Source organism: Anoplopoma fimbria, chromosome 7 (assembly GCF_027596085.1).
Source record: "Anoplopoma fimbria isolate UVic2021 breed Golden Eagle Sablefish chromosome 7, Afim_UVic_2022, whole genome shotgun sequence".
NCBI lineage: Eukaryota > Metazoa > Chordata > Actinopteri > Perciformes > Anoplopomatidae > Anoplopoma > Anoplopoma fimbria.
This window is the reverse complement of record NC_072455.1, coordinates 1,001,420-1,016,001: the sequence shown is the minus strand read 5'-3', so window position 1 is coordinate 1,016,001 and position 14,582 is coordinate 1,001,420. Positions and strand designations below refer to the sequence as shown.

The window sequence follows — 14,582 nt, the reverse complement described above, 5'->3', positions numbered from 1 at the left end:
GTAGTCTGTAAACTACAGGTAGCCTACAGACGTAATGAACAGGACACCCTGTGCTGCTGCCGCTGCTCTCGTCCTCTTTCAAGGCACAGTTCAACTCAAACGAACCTATTTACATCATGCAGTTCTGTGCTTTGTCAAGCAAGTATACATGGGAAATGTAGTTCAAAACTGTAGTTTTAGTCTTTAGCATATAGGTTATTAAAATGTGTAGCCAATATGTATTACAGTACATGTTATGTTATATTAGCACAGCAAATACCACAAATTTAAAATAACAATTATTACACTCATGTTATGTTTGGTGTCCTTTCAGGTTTCTACCATCAAAATGTGAAGTTTTTCCTCACTGATTCAAGCCGTATGGTTTCTCCCCGACGTGAACACGTTCGTGGCTTTTCAGATTACCTTGCGTGGTGAAAGCTTTCCCACATTGATCGCAGCTGTACGGTTTCTCTCCAGTGTGAACTCGTCTGTGGATTTTCAGGAGCGCTGAAATGGTGAACGTTTTCTCACAGTACTCACAGCTGTAGGGTTTCTCTCCAGTGTGACTGCGGTGGTGGATTTTCAGGTTACTTGCAGTAGTGAAAGCTTTCCCACACTGATCACAGCCGTATGGTTTCTCTCCAGTGTGAACTCGTCTGTGGATTTTCAAGTGTCCCAGAGTGGTGCAAGTTTTCTCACACTGATCACAACTGTAGGGTTTCTCTCCAGTGTGAATGCGTTGGTGGATTTTAAGGTCGCTTGCTGTAGTGCAAGCCTTCCCGCAGTGATCACATCTGTGCGGTTTCTCTCCGGAGTGAATGCGTCTGTGGATCCTCAGGACACCTTGAGTTGCGAAAACTTTCTCGCATTGGTCACAGCTGTACGGTCTCTCTCCCGTGTGGCTGCGTTTGTGGATTTTTAACTGCGCCAACTGAGTGAACGCTTTCCCACACTGTTCACACTGATACGGTTTCTCTCCAGTATGCGTGCGCTGGTGGGCTTTAAGGCTACTTTGATCGAAAAAAGTTTTTCCACATTGATCGCAGCCATGTAGTTTCTCTCGAGTGTGAACGCGCTGGTGTCTCTTCAGGTCAAACGGAGTGGTGAAAGCTTTCCCACATTTGTCACAGCTGTACGGTTTCTCTCCAAAGTGGGCTCTCTCGTGAATCTTTAAATATCTCGATGTGGTGAAGGACTTGTCACAGTGCTGACAGCTGTGCTTCTTGGGTCCTGCTCCTCCTCTCGGTTTCTATAGCAACAGAGAGACAGACAGGGAGATTACCTTCAGTGTTTCTATTGAATATAAACTGTGATCATTAATTTTCCTCTTTCACATTTTTGTAATGGACTACAAACAAACTGTTTCTTCTCAAATTATGTCTTCGGAAATTTAAACGATTCTCAAAAAATAAAAAATAATTAAATTTGTGGATCATTTAATAGACCAAAAAATATGTCAGTCTTTTTTCTTTCTCTATGTAATAATAATTATATTAAACATTTTAATTATGACTTTTTTTGAGCCCGGACAGGAGAGAAACTTCTTCATAAATAATCTGCACACTCTCATGTATTATAACTCCGACATCATTATTATTGACTGTGAACCAGAATCCTTCACCTTGAACACTGAATCCTCCCCTAAACCTTCACTCTGATGAAGATCGGCTGATGTTCTCTCCGTCACAGAGAGAGAGTGGACTTCCTTTATAGAACAGAACGACTCCCCGGAAATCTCGTCATCGGCACTACGGGACACAAGAGGAACAGAAACCATGAAATAATATCTCTGTTTTAAAAACACTGTAACCTTTACTTTAAAAACACTCGTGTTTGGCACAACCCTGATGTCTAACTTCACCTTAATCCTCCGCTCAACAATAATCAGTTCATAGACCAATAAGTTGCAGCAGACTTTTATTTTTAATTTTAATTTAGTTTTGTAAGTGAAGCTTACAAAACTAAATTAAAAGAAAAAAAGAGATTTCAGAAATCTAAACAAATCTCCTTTTAATACGCTGCCATATTCATATTTACTATTTTCTTCATTGAATCCAAAAGAATAAAATAAATGGAAAAAGTGCAGTCTTTTTTAATTAAATTAAAGAATAAAAAAAAAAAAAAAAATTTTTTGTTCTTAAACGTTGCCATAATTATGTTTATTATTTTATTCAATGAACGCAAAAATCTACAAACAAAAGAATTGTAAAGTGCAGGTTTTTTAATGACTAAGCTCTCAGTCCGTTGACCTTTGGTCAAGTTAATAAAAACATAAAGCACGATGTCTTTTTGTCGACTCACCTCGCATGCGGACGGTTTTCATCGATTCTTTCATCACCGCTGTCGTCGTCTTCTTCTTTTATCTGAGGAGGAAGATCTTCCTCCGTGTTCTTTGCTGCCTGAAAGAAATCAAAAGTTGACTTTTTAAATGTGTAAATGTACAGGTGTTAAATTTGACCATTGGGAGCTAAAAAAGGTCCAGTTTAGGATCTATTTGGATCTTCTGTCTGCATCTCACAGTCTTCTTCAGTCTTCATCACGTGACGGAAGCTTCTTCCTTCAAACCGTGTTGATGGTGATGAAGGAACATGTCAACCAGATGAAGAGTTAAAGGGGCTCATTGGTGTGTTACCCTCCTCTCCACAGACGGTCTCTGATGATCCGGGTCCCTCGGATCCTCCTGATCCAGACTGGTGCTCTGAACCGGGTCCTCAGCTGACTCCTCCTCTTCTTCTTCACCCTCCTCTTCCTCAGCGTGGCCGAAGACGTCCCGACTCCCTGAGTCCTCAACGCCTGAATAAAAAGAACAAAGAAATAAAAAGAGTCAACATTTTGATTTTGCATCAATTAAACTTTGTTCATTTTTTTTTTTAAACTTTGTGTTTTTTCTTGGAGGAAGTATTTAGATCCTTTACTGAAGTAGAAGTACTAATACTTCACTCTAAAAAGTACTGCATTGAAAATATTACTTCAGTAAAAGTACGTTAGTAAAGTCAGGAAAATGTCCTTAAAGTATTAAAAGTAGAAAAATGTTTGTGTTTTATCTCGACATGTGAAATACCAACACACCCTGATCAAATACCAGCCTCATATATAATTGATTGATTGATTGATTGATTGATTGATATTTTTGTGTCATGCACATAATGTGTTAATAAAGTTTAATTGGTGGAACTCCCTCAAGAAATATCTGAAGGTTTTTGACCCAAAAATGTGCAATTTCACATCATTTTGGAACATTTTTATTGCTACAAATAAAGAGAATCAAAAACTTATTTTATTATAAACAAACATCACAGCCGTCGTCGGGATATTTGATTCTTCTGACCTGTAAAATCATATTCCATTAATAAAAAGAGCAGGTTAAGAAAACACATTCACAAGTTAAAAAATAGTATAATAAAAGTGAACTAATTGTTTTAGTAAGAGAAGCATGCTTATAATAATAATAATAATAATAATAATAATAATAATAATAATAATATTAACAATGTTCTTTTTAGAAAAGTTATAAAAATATATACATAATAAATTTTAAAAAATGTTATGACAAACAGTTCACTAATTGTTTAACTTAAAGGACCTCGCGATTAATAACAATAATAATAACACATTTAAATAAAGTTATAAAAATGTATACATAATAAATAAAAAAGGTTATGACAGTTCACTAATTGTTATACTAACAGGAGCTTGCTAATTATGATAATAATGATAATAATGATAATAATAATAATAATATAATAATAATTATAAAAATATAAATAATTATTATAATATAATTATTATTATAATAATAATTATAATATTAATAGCCTAGATAGTTAGACAGTTGAGTATATACGAGAAGTATTATTTAAATAAATGAAGTAAATAATGAAGTGATTGTTTTATGTTTTATGTGTCGATATATTTTTCCTTTATGAATTGTTGTGTCAGAAAACTAAAACCAGCTGACTAAATAACTTTATTAATTATTTTTAAAGAAGATTTAAAGACGTACTCAGCTCATACGAGTACTTCTCTTCCTCTTCAGGAGGTTCTTCCTCCTCCTCCTCCTCCTCCTCCTCCTCCTCCAGCCGGCTGACTGACAGGAAACTGATCATCTGGATCCAAAAGAGATGTTTTCTTTATTTATTTTATTCAGTGAAAAATTTCATTTAATAATACATTTCATTTTCTAAAACACTATTAAATGTTCATAATAAATGGAAACACGAAATAGATTTTTAAATATCCTCTCCGTCATCACTATAGTGTATAAAAATACACATTAAAATCACTAAATTATTCCAGTGTTGGAAGAAGTAGTACTCAGATACTTTACTTGAGTACTTGTACGACAATGTAATACTTTAAAAAAACGTTTAAAAAAAAGACATTTAAAATCCTGCTTATGTTAAAGATTGTATGCAGTGCAACTTATGAAAACTAAAAGTAAATAATTTCAAATTAAAGAAAGAAAATAAAACAAAAAAAATAAAAAATACTGAATAAAAAAATTACAATTAAAATGTAATAAAATACAATTTAAATTAATACAATTAAAACAAAAACAAAAAATGAAATAAGAATAAAAAAATGTAATAAAATAAATTAAAACAAAAACAAAATGAAAAACAAAAATAAGAATAAAAATGAATAAATTAAATATTTTTTTAATGAATAAATAATTAAGATTTAAATTATAAACAAATGCATTAAATTTAATAAAATAAATAAAATAAAATAAGAGTTAAAAAAATGAATTTAATTAAATAAATTAAATAAATTAAAAAGAAAAATAGGAATAGAATAAATAATAAATACATTTAATAAAATAAATAATAAATACATTTAATAAAATAAAATAAATAAAATAAATAAAATAAATAAAATAAATAAAATAAATAAAATAAATAAAATAAATAAAATAATACTCGTAAAAGTAGGTTAATAAAAATGACATTTCAAATCCTACTGAAGTAAAAGTCCACTAAACACAGTAAAAGTACTGACGTCATAAATATAACTACTACTGTGCGTGATGACGTCACGTGTGACGCAGAGTCCCCGGATGTCGTTAAAGCAGCCCTCTCACCTGTCGCCTCCTCTTTGATCCAGGTGAGCGGTGACGTCACGTGTGACGCGGAGTCCCCGGATGTGGCCTCCTCCTTGATGTCCGGCGGCAGCAGCAGCTCCAGCAGCCTCCTCTGCCGCTCCACCTCCCTCCTCAGGCCCGACGCCTCCTCCTCGTAGCCGGACACGGTGCTCTCCACCACGGCGAAGATCTCCTGCGCGGCCGTGGACAGCTTGTCGGCTACGAGTCCCCGCAGCATCTCCGCCTTAGACGCGGAGCGAGTGGAGGCCGCCATCTTGGTTCTGTGTTGTTGATCCTGCTTCTTCTTCGTTGGTTCATTGGAGGACTGCAAACTGCAAGACGCCACCTGCAGGACCGGAGGAGTAACAGCATGGAGGACACGAGAAGAGAACTAATAATAATATTTAAACATAATGCAGCACATCTAAAAAACATATGATTTTTTTAAATAATAAAATAAATATAAAGAATATTAAAAACAATAATAATAATATGTATTATTATTTTTAATAATCTTAAATAAAAAAAATTGAAACAAAAATGAATAATTTATTTTCCAAAATAATAATAATAATAATAATGAAAAATATATCTTTTTAAATTAAATTACATTACATTTTAAATAAATTTAAAAATGATGAAAGGACGCCACCTGCAGTACCGGGAGTAACGGCATGGAGGACGCGAGAAGAACATTTATAATAATATTTAAATATAATACAGCACATTTAAAATAAAATCTTAAAAAAACACATATTTTTTCATTCAAATCTTTTTCTTTTAATAATAAAATAAATATAAAGAATATTAAAAATACCCTGCGACCCTTAACTGGATAAGCAGGTTACGGAAAATGGATGGAATGGATGGATATTAAAAAATAATAATGATAATATTTATTATTATTATTTTTAATAATCTTAAATAAAAAAATTGAAACAAAAATGAATAATTTATTTTCCATAATAATAATAATAATAATGAAAAATATATCTTTTTAAATTAAATTACATTACATTTTAAATAAATTTAGAAATGATGAAAGGACGCCACCTGCAGTACCGGAGGAGTAACGGCATGGAGGACGCGAGAAGAAAATTAAATAAAAGAAATGAAAATAAAACCCAGCACATCTAAAATAAAATCTTTAAAAAAACACATTTTAAATAATACAAAATAAAAAAATTGAAACAAAAACTATATAATTTATTTTTTAAATAATAATAATTAAAAGATAATAATTAAAAATATTTTAAAAATAATAATAATAATTAAAAAACACATTTTTAATAATACTAAATAAAAAAATTGAAACAAATAAAAGATATAAAAGATATATATATATATTTTAATTATATTAAATTAAATAACATTACATTTTTAATAAATAAAAAAATATGAGAGATATATAAATTGGACCTTATATCTTGCCCTATTTATTTTTATGCACTGTTTTGTTTTTTAAAGTTCCAGATTTAAATTGATAAAGCAAAGAAAAAAACTTTAGTTAAAAAACAACAAATTTTAAATAGTACTAAATTAAAAATATATATATATATATTTTTTTTAAATAATACAAAAAAATTAAATTTCAATTTACAATAATAATGAAAAAATATTTATATAATATTTAAAAAAAAAAAAAAAAAATAAATATATTATAATATATACAAAATTAAAAAAACATTTTTTTTAATAAAATAATGAAAATAACATGAATATTATAAATAATTAAAATAAAATTAGATAAAAGTATGTTAACTTTTTATAAATTAAAGAAATATGAGAGAAATATAAATTCCCCTTCTTGATCTCATATCTTGCCCTTTCAGTCTGTGGACTAGGGATGTCCCGATCCAGCTTTTTGCACTTCCGATCCGATACCGATATAATTAAAGGCTTATTTTGGCTGGGCACTTTATTGTACCATATTTTGTGGTTGGGCATATTGTACCGTGGTTCAAGGTGTTCGATGCTGCGTCTAAACCCGACTTTACTCACGAGAGATAGTGGCTCGTCATCCAGTATTATCTCCTCGGCAATAACTCTTGTTATTCCCTGGGCTTTGGCACTGTTTTGTGGCAGTTTGTCACGCTTTGCAAACGTTTCTGCCAGTGTTGGTTGTGTAGGACCTTTCCTTTTCTTGTCTTCGGTTTTCTTTAGAAACGCTTCATGTTGTTTTTGGTGGTATTTCGCTAAATGCTTGATCAGGTTGGTCGTATTAAAATGTCTTACTGCTTTACCACCACGCTTGACTTTGTTGTGGCAAGTATTGCACTCCGCCTGTTCGTCTTTTTCGTTTTTTAGGGTAAAATAATCCCACACAGCTGACATTTTTATCGATAACTTTAAATCCTTAGTGGGACATGCACGATGCTGGACAGGTCACTAGGTGTGCTGAACAACGCGGACCGGATTTGGGGGGAAAAGCTGAAAAAAACTGGAATGGATTACCTACATTGGTGCGCTCGAAAACACGGACCGGAGTTTTGAAAACAAACTGGATCGGGAGTCCGGATCGGGATTTTCCCGTGCAGGCCGATCCGTTATTGATATGCATTTTTTTGCTAATATCGGCGGCCGATCCGATCCAAATATCGGATCGGGACATCCCTACTGTGGACCTTTGTCAGGACACACTTTCATAAATACATCAAGCACACCTGTGTATGTTTCTTTTTAATAAACAGAATAACAGAACATTTATGATTATAGCAGCAAAGCAAATACCACAAACTCAAAAATACAGTTTTTATTATTTATTATCATGTCATTGTTTACATATATTTCTACTGATCTTTATTATTCAGGCGGCCATCCAGATGAGGAAGGGCAGCAGGACGACCAGCAAGGTGGAGCAGAAGGTCACGACCCTGAGGTGGAGCAGCAGGCACAACCCCATCACCGCCGTCGCCTTGGCAACGCGCTGGTTCAACAGCAGCTTCCTAGTCGTCTTACAGAACTGACGAAGAAGAAGAAGAATTTCCACATGTTGAGTTACTAGGACACTTCTCTTGGAAAAGTCAGCTTTAAATGTAACTCTTAAACTTCTAAACTCCTCCATAAAATCTAAAATCAGAGTTTCTTCTTTCACCTTTATTTTCCGTCACATTTTTAATCACCTGTGTAATGAAAAGCTGTAATGAAAACAATCGTCAGCTGAGAGAAACAATAAAGCTTTCATTGAACTCGACTGTTTCTGCAGCAGAGAGGCTTAACCCGATTAAAACTGATCTGGGATCAGTTTTAATACGCAGCAGCAAATAAAACGCTCACAGCTAAAGGTCAGACTGCTGCTGGACAATATATACAGTACAGTATATACAGTAAATATACAATATATACAGTACAGTATATACAGTAAATATACAATATATACAGTACAGTATATACAGTAAATATACTGTATATACTGTACTTTATGTACAGTATATACAGTATATATATAGTATCTGCTGTATAGTTTATACAATAAAGTGTATATATATACAGTATAAACAGTACAGTATATACAGTGTAGTATATACATTAGAAACAGTACAGTATATATGGTGTGTACAGTACAAACAGTATATACAGTATAATATATACTGTATATACACCACAAACAGTAGAGTATATACAATATATACAGTACAGTATATACAGTATAAACAGTTCAGTATATATAGCATATACAGTACAAGCAATACAGTATGTACTACAATCAATATATACAGTACATTATATACATTATATATAGTAAAGTATACACAGTATATACAGTACGTACCCCTTTCCTCCCACTGATCTACACCACATCATATATTTTAGGTGTATATATTATAACTCTCTGATTCTCCTTCAGTGTGATCGTGTTCGATACCTGGAAGGTCTGGTAGCTGGTGACGGTGGCGTAGCGGCAGTACATGACGTAGTGTTCACAGTTGAACCACAGCAGACTGTAGGACACGTGACCCCGGAGCCGCTCCGCCCGCCGCGCCACCTCCTCCGCCTGCAGCGCCGGCCGGCTGCACACCTGGACGGAGGGGAGGACAGGTAACTGGGTTAAAGTACGAGAACTACTACAAGTACTACTGGCAGTACTCAGTGGTGGGGTGTTACTATAGATACTCAGAACCGTACTCAGAGTACAAAGTCATTGGGTCCACTTTCTGCCACTTTATACACAAATACTTCTTAGACCACTACATGTATCTGACACTTGTACACATGAAACATTGCAGTACTATCTGCTAATCTACCCAAAGTACACAAAGTATCTTAAACTTTGAAAAGATCTTACTTGTATTCATTAGTATAAGAAAAAACAGAATAATACTTTATAATAATACTTTATAAGAACATAAAACTGTATCAAGAGTACTTTTACTTTAAATACTTTAACTACATCACATACTACTACAATATTACTGCAGTATCTTATTACTGCAATACTTATACTTAAGTACAGGGATAGTTTGTGTTCAGGTATTTTACTTGTAGTGGAATACGTTTACTTTTACTTTAAGTTTTACTGAAGTATAAATATAGAAATATGACAATGTTTAAAAGTAGTACACTGGTTTTTATCTACTTTGTGGTTCAGAATGTTTTCTTTGTTGGTTTATCTGTGTTTTTTTTCCTTAGTTTACTTCCAGAAACTTGAAGTAAAACCCGACATGAGCAGCGATGTGGTTTCTCACCTGGTCCAGAGTGTTGACGAGGATCTCTGATCCGTACGCGAAGTCCTCCAGAGAGTCCGTCCTCACACTGCCACGCTGAGGAGCCCAGAGGAGAACACATTATTATTATCATACCTTATCGATCAGTTAGTTAGTTCGTAGGTTCGTAAGTTTGTTAGTTTGTTAGTAAGTAAGTTTGATTGGCTCATAAATTCATAAGTTGGTCATTTTGTTAGTTTATAAGTTTGCAAGTTCGTAAGTTTATTAGTTCGTAATTTCATAACTTCTTTACTTAGCTAGTTAGTAAGTTCGTAATTTCGTTAGTTCGTAAATTGTTAATTTGTATTTTCCCCCATTAAACATCTGAAACCATGAAAAAAAAAGTTTGAACCAAAAGAAACTTTTTGACGACATTCAGTTTTCCTCCTTTTTTAAAATGATGTTTTGACTTTAATGAAGCTTCTTTAAAGGATCTGAGTTCTTCCTGCACACTGTTGATGGACTCACAGAAAAGCTTCACATCCATAGAAAGTTGTTGTCTTGAACAATTTGTTTAAATAAAGTTGTGAAACAGGAAATGGAGCTGGACCCACAGAAAGCAAGGATGCAGCGTTTAAAGGTGTTGTTCTGCTCTTCAGTGCGGCTAACATAAAGGTTTCTTTACTGTGACGCTCAGAGAGATAAAGAGGATTCTGTGGCTTAATGGGAGCTCTGCTACCTTGGCCAGTACTCCCAGTAGCAGCCTGCTGTTGGTGACCATCTCATTGATTCTGCTCTGGTCACTGGAGACGACAGGCATGATGTCAGGGATGAAGTGAGCGACTCTGGAGAGAGCAAAGGAAAGGAGAGGACATAGGAGATAGGAAGGGAAAGGAGAGGACATAGGAGATAGTGAAGGAAGGAGAGGACATAGGAGGTAGTGAAGGGAAAGGAGAGGACATAGGAGATAGTGAAGGAAGGAGAGGACATAGGAGATAGGAAGGGAAAGGAGAGGACATAGGAGGTAGTGAAGGGAAAGAGAGGAAAAGAAAAAGGAGGGTCAAGAGGAAAACAGAAAGGAAAGGAAGACAGAAGTATTGAATGAAAGGAAAGACGTGACATAGGAGAAAGGAAAGGAAAGGAAATAAATAGAAGTGAAACAGGAGACATAGGAAAGAGGATGGAAATGAAAGGAAAGGCAAGGAAAGAGGAGACATAGGAGAGAGATAATGAAAAGAAAGGAAATGACGGAAAGGAGAGAAGTGATGTCATTAGGATGGAGGAAAGGAAAGGACAGAACAGAGGAAAGGAAACAGGCGACATAGAATTAAATGAAGTTTTCATATTTTAAACTTCATCTCTAAACTTGTTTTTCTCGCTCACCTTCCCCCCCCGAGGTAAATCCCAAAGTGGGTGAACAGAGTCCTCGGGACCTCCAGCAGGTCTCCTCTCCTCAGACTCCTCTCACACCTCCTGTCCTTCCTCCCCCCCGTCCGTCCGTCTGCCTCCCCCTCCTCCCTCCTCTTCCTCGTCTCCTCTCTTGTGTCGGGTGTCGGCGTGGAGATGAAGAGCAGAGCGAGCAGCTGCAGAGGGAACATGGCGAGAGGAAGAGGAAGAGGAAGGAGAGGGAAGTCGTCTCCTTATAGGTGGTTCTGATCTGGGGGGGGGATTAGTGAGGGCGACTCAGACTGGTCCTGGATCAGCATTGTTGAGATTTTGCCAACAAATGTGGACAAAAAGTATTTGCGTCAAAATATACTTAAAGTACAAAAAAGTAAAAGTTCTCATGTTTGAAAACGATCCTCTTCAGTATAAAATACAAGAAATTAAATATAGATATTAGTTCATCATAATTATTGTTATTATTTCTTATAAAAACTATATTCTGCTGGGATGCTTGTGAATTTATTGCATCAATAATATATCAATAATAAAACATGGATTTCTTTTGTGATAATATTTTCTATCACTAATAATCGGAATCTGCAAAGTAACTAAATAATAATAAATAACTAAACTATTTAAATAAATGTAGTGGAGTAATAAGTACAATATTTCCCTTTGATATGTAGTAGAGCAGAAGTATAAAGTAGCAGAAAATGGAAAAAGTACCTTAAATTGTACTCAAATACTGTACGTGAGTAAATGTACGTTCCAGCTTTGGGTTGAGGTTCCTTCATTCACACTGTTTATTAAAAAAGATGTCATCTCGTTTAAAACAGTGGTTTGGTTTCTCCTGACTGAATGTTACATTAATAATTAGTCTTTTTAAATCGATCATCCAGTACTTTCTATTTTAAGGTTTCTATTATATTTAATGTACTTGAAGATGTGTAGCTTATACTTAATCTTAATATATTTAATTATTGATTATTGATGGTGTAACTGTCTCTGCTGTTTGTGATTTAACTCGACTTTTGATTAAATAGTTTAAATGGAGTATAAAGATGGTTAATGACAAAAGTCTATGACATGTAACTAAGTACATTTACTCAAGTATTGTATTGTCATTTTGAGGTACTTGTACTTATTCTCCGACATTTACAGGGAAATATTGTACTTTTTACTGCACTACTTCTCTCCGACAGCTTTAGACACTTTCATTAACATGTACAGTTGATGAAATATTGCTTTTTGATTATATATAATAGCATAAGGAAGTTGCATTGTGGGTAATGTAGGCGTCAGGTTTTGACAACAAAGAAATGAGATCTGGTTAAAAAAAAGAGAAACACACAAACAATCCAAAGCTACACAAAGAAACACATTTAATTAAATACTCTTTAACTCTTCTCAGTGTATTTTTATTCTGTTAATCAAAAAAAAACTGCAAATTTGCTTAAAGTAGAAACAGGAAGCAGATTTCTTTCAGCTCGTTGGACTCGTTTTCTCACAGAAATAATTCCAGTGACTCATAAACCCTCAAAACAATGGAGCTGCTCAAACATCCGGATTATTGTAATTAAGCAACTTTATGGGACCATTGATTTATTTCACAAACTGTTTCCCAACAGCAGCGACGCAGAGAACGAAACACAATACAGATTACAGAATGAATACCTGCATCATGAGGAATGCAGTATTTCAGATACTTCTACTGGTTGATGAGTACACACTCGTCAATACTGCAATATTTAAGTTTTTCTTCTTCTGTGTTTTTTCATTGTGATGTTTGAGCTTCATGGTGGAAAGTTTCTCACCTTAAATCTCACTTAACGGAAATGAGCTGAGAGGAGGAAGCTTGGGTGAGGGAGGGTGGAGCTAGGAGGTGGGACTGGGATGAGGGAAGGTGGAGCTGGGAGGAGGATGGAGTGAGGGAAAGGGGAGCTAGGAGGTAAGACTTGGGAGGAGGGAGGTTGTAAAGATGGAGATGGGAGCTGAGAGGAGGGAAGGTGGAGCTGGGAGTCAGGAGGAGGCATCTAAGAGGAGGGAACTGGGAGGAGGGAGGAGGGAGGTTGGAGCTAGGAGGTAGGATCTGAGAGGAGGGAGGTTGGGAGGATGGAACTTGAAAGGGTTTGGAAGGAGGAAAGTGGGAGGAGGGAAGGTGGGCCTGAGATGAAGGAGGTGAGGTGGAGCTGGGAGGAGTCCTTCTACTGGAGATGTGTTGATGTTGTTGTAGTTCTTCCAGTCTGCCAGCAGAGGGAGGTAAAGGTCAAAGATCACTGGACGACTGTTCTGAATGTTTCTATGAGAAAGACCGTAAAATTCTTAAAAACCTTAAAAATATATATATTTATATATTTATTAACTCAATAATTAAATCTGTTACTTATAATTTACTTGTTTTTTTCCTTTTTTTAGCCTGATTTTAATATCCGACGTTAAATTTGAATTAAAATAGATTTTCACTTTTTTAACAAAAACAAGCTCATCATTTTGTCAAAATGAAGGTAAAGTTTTGAAGAATTAATAGTTTGATTAACAGAGAAAAAATAGAAATTCAAAACAAGCTCCACATCTTAGTAACAGTATTCACGACGATGCTCTTATGATGATGAATTTAAATATATATGTAAAATAATTTCAGTTGACCAAAAAAAGAAACACCAGAAATCTCAAGAATTCAATTCACACATTTTATTTACATAAAAAAAACACATATAAAGTGTTACAGCGTCTTAAAAAATAAATTCTGTTCAAAGGTTTTGACTGTTAGAGAACAATCAGTCTGTGAAGGATATCTACAGATATTTACAAGAAGAGCTTCAGCAGAGGGGCTGACATAAAAAAAACTACAGTCAAGATGGCCGCATCAGAGTTAGAGTTTCAGTGTGAACGTGTAAGAAGTGTTTTGTGATCATTACTGACTTTGGAAGTAGTAAGAAAAACACGTTTTTCCAGGTTTTTCAAGATCATGAGACGCAGTTAGAAGCTCTGGAGGAAGCTGGCAATGAATGACATTTCCTCAATGGCTCCTTCAAAATAAAACCTGTAGCTTCAGTAAAACACAATAAATTCTTAAATGATCTTTGATCTCTTAACGCCACAGTTTATGGAGCATTTAACGGATTTTTAAAGTTGACTTTGTTGCTAAGCGCTCAAAACAACACCTGTCAATCAAACAGTTTGTTTTTGTCCTTTTTGTGCCATTTAAATGTCTTTCTTTTAATAGATTGCTAATGTTGCTAATGCTAACTTCCCTGTTCTTCTTCTGTTCACTCAAATCAAACAGAAAATATATACAAAAAAGCATAACTACCGGTGCAGCTCCTGCTAGAGTCCTCAGTGCGTTAATAGACAGTCAACTTGTTTGCAGATGACTACTTCCTGTCTGTCTGTCTTCCAACATGGCGGCTCGGCCTGTGTTCGAACCAGCGGTGAGGCTCAAACACAGAGGGTGGATGAACGTCGTCCAGGAGCTTCTAGCTGGCCATCCA

At 34.8% G+C, this 14,582-nt stretch overlaps 3 protein-coding genes across 3 annotated transcripts in view; all 3 read right to left on the bottom strand.

The window, feature by feature from the left end:
- LOC129093808 (zinc finger protein 436-like) lies at nucleotides 1–7,673 on the bottom strand. Its single transcript, XM_054601930.1, has 7 exons — nucleotides 7,521–7,673; nucleotides 5,187–5,408; nucleotides 3,986–4,022; nucleotides 2,615–2,775; nucleotides 2,284–2,381; nucleotides 1,604–1,730; nucleotides 1–1,231 (listed from the first exon to the last, which is right to left on the bottom strand). The coding sequence occupies exons 1-7, from the start codon at nucleotides 7,671–7,673 to the stop codon at nucleotides 344–346; spliced, it is 1,686 nt and encodes a 561-aa protein (XP_054457905.1). The 3' UTR covers nucleotides 1–343.
- A 138-nt stretch (nucleotides 7,674–7,811) lies between these two features.
- lratb.2 (lecithin retinol acyltransferase b, tandem duplicate 2) lies at nucleotides 7,812–11,303 on the bottom strand. The gene is made up of 5 exons (XM_054601929.1): nucleotides 11,089–11,303; nucleotides 10,445–10,550; nucleotides 9,748–9,822; nucleotides 8,928–9,080; nucleotides 7,812–8,024 (listed from the first exon to the last, which is right to left on the bottom strand). Exons 1-5 carry the CDS (start codon nucleotides 11,301–11,303, stop codon nucleotides 7,869–7,871), a joined length of 705 nt encoding a protein of 234 aa, XP_054457904.1. The 3' UTR covers nucleotides 7,812–7,868.
- Nucleotides 11,304–13,773: 2,470 nt separating this feature from the next.
- Nucleotides 13,774–14,582, bottom strand: part of LOC129093265 (lecithin retinol acyltransferase-like) — a 4,613-nt gene continuing 3,804 nt past the window's right edge. The window contains exon 2 of the mRNA XM_054601222.1: nucleotides 13,774–14,582. This exon is cut by the window's right edge and continues 138 nt beyond it. Coding sequence (XP_054457197.1) covers nucleotides 14,568–14,582 — 15 coding nt within the window. The 3' untranslated portion in view covers nucleotides 13,774–14,567.

Bases quoted from the DNA above. Each gene is read 5' to 3' on its own strand.
- LOC129093808 (XM_054601930.1), bottom strand. From the start codon at position 7,673: ATGTCCCGATCCGATATTTGGATCGGATCGGCCGCCGATATTAGCAAA. The intron at 5,409-7,520 runs GTAGGTAATCCA...CCGGTCCTGCAG, and splicing joins GTGTTTTCGAGCGCACCAAT to GTGGCGTCTTGCAGTTTGCA. The intron at 1,232-1,603 runs GTGAAGGATTCT...CTGTTGCTATAG, and splicing joins GGGAGGATTCAGTGTTCAAG to AAACCGAGAGGAGGAGCAGG.
- lratb.2 (XM_054601929.1), bottom strand. From the start codon at position 11,303: ATGTTCCCTCTGCAGCTGCTCGCTCTGCTCTTCATCTCCACGCCGACA. The intron at 10,551-11,088 runs GTGAGCGAGAAA...TGCTCTCTCCAG, and splicing joins ATTTACCTCGGGGGGGGAAG to AGTCGCTCACTTCATCCCTG. The intron at 9,823-10,444 runs GTAGCAGAGCTC...TGGGCTCCTCAG, and splicing joins TACTGGGAGTACTGGCCAAG to CGTGGCAGTGTGAGGACGGA.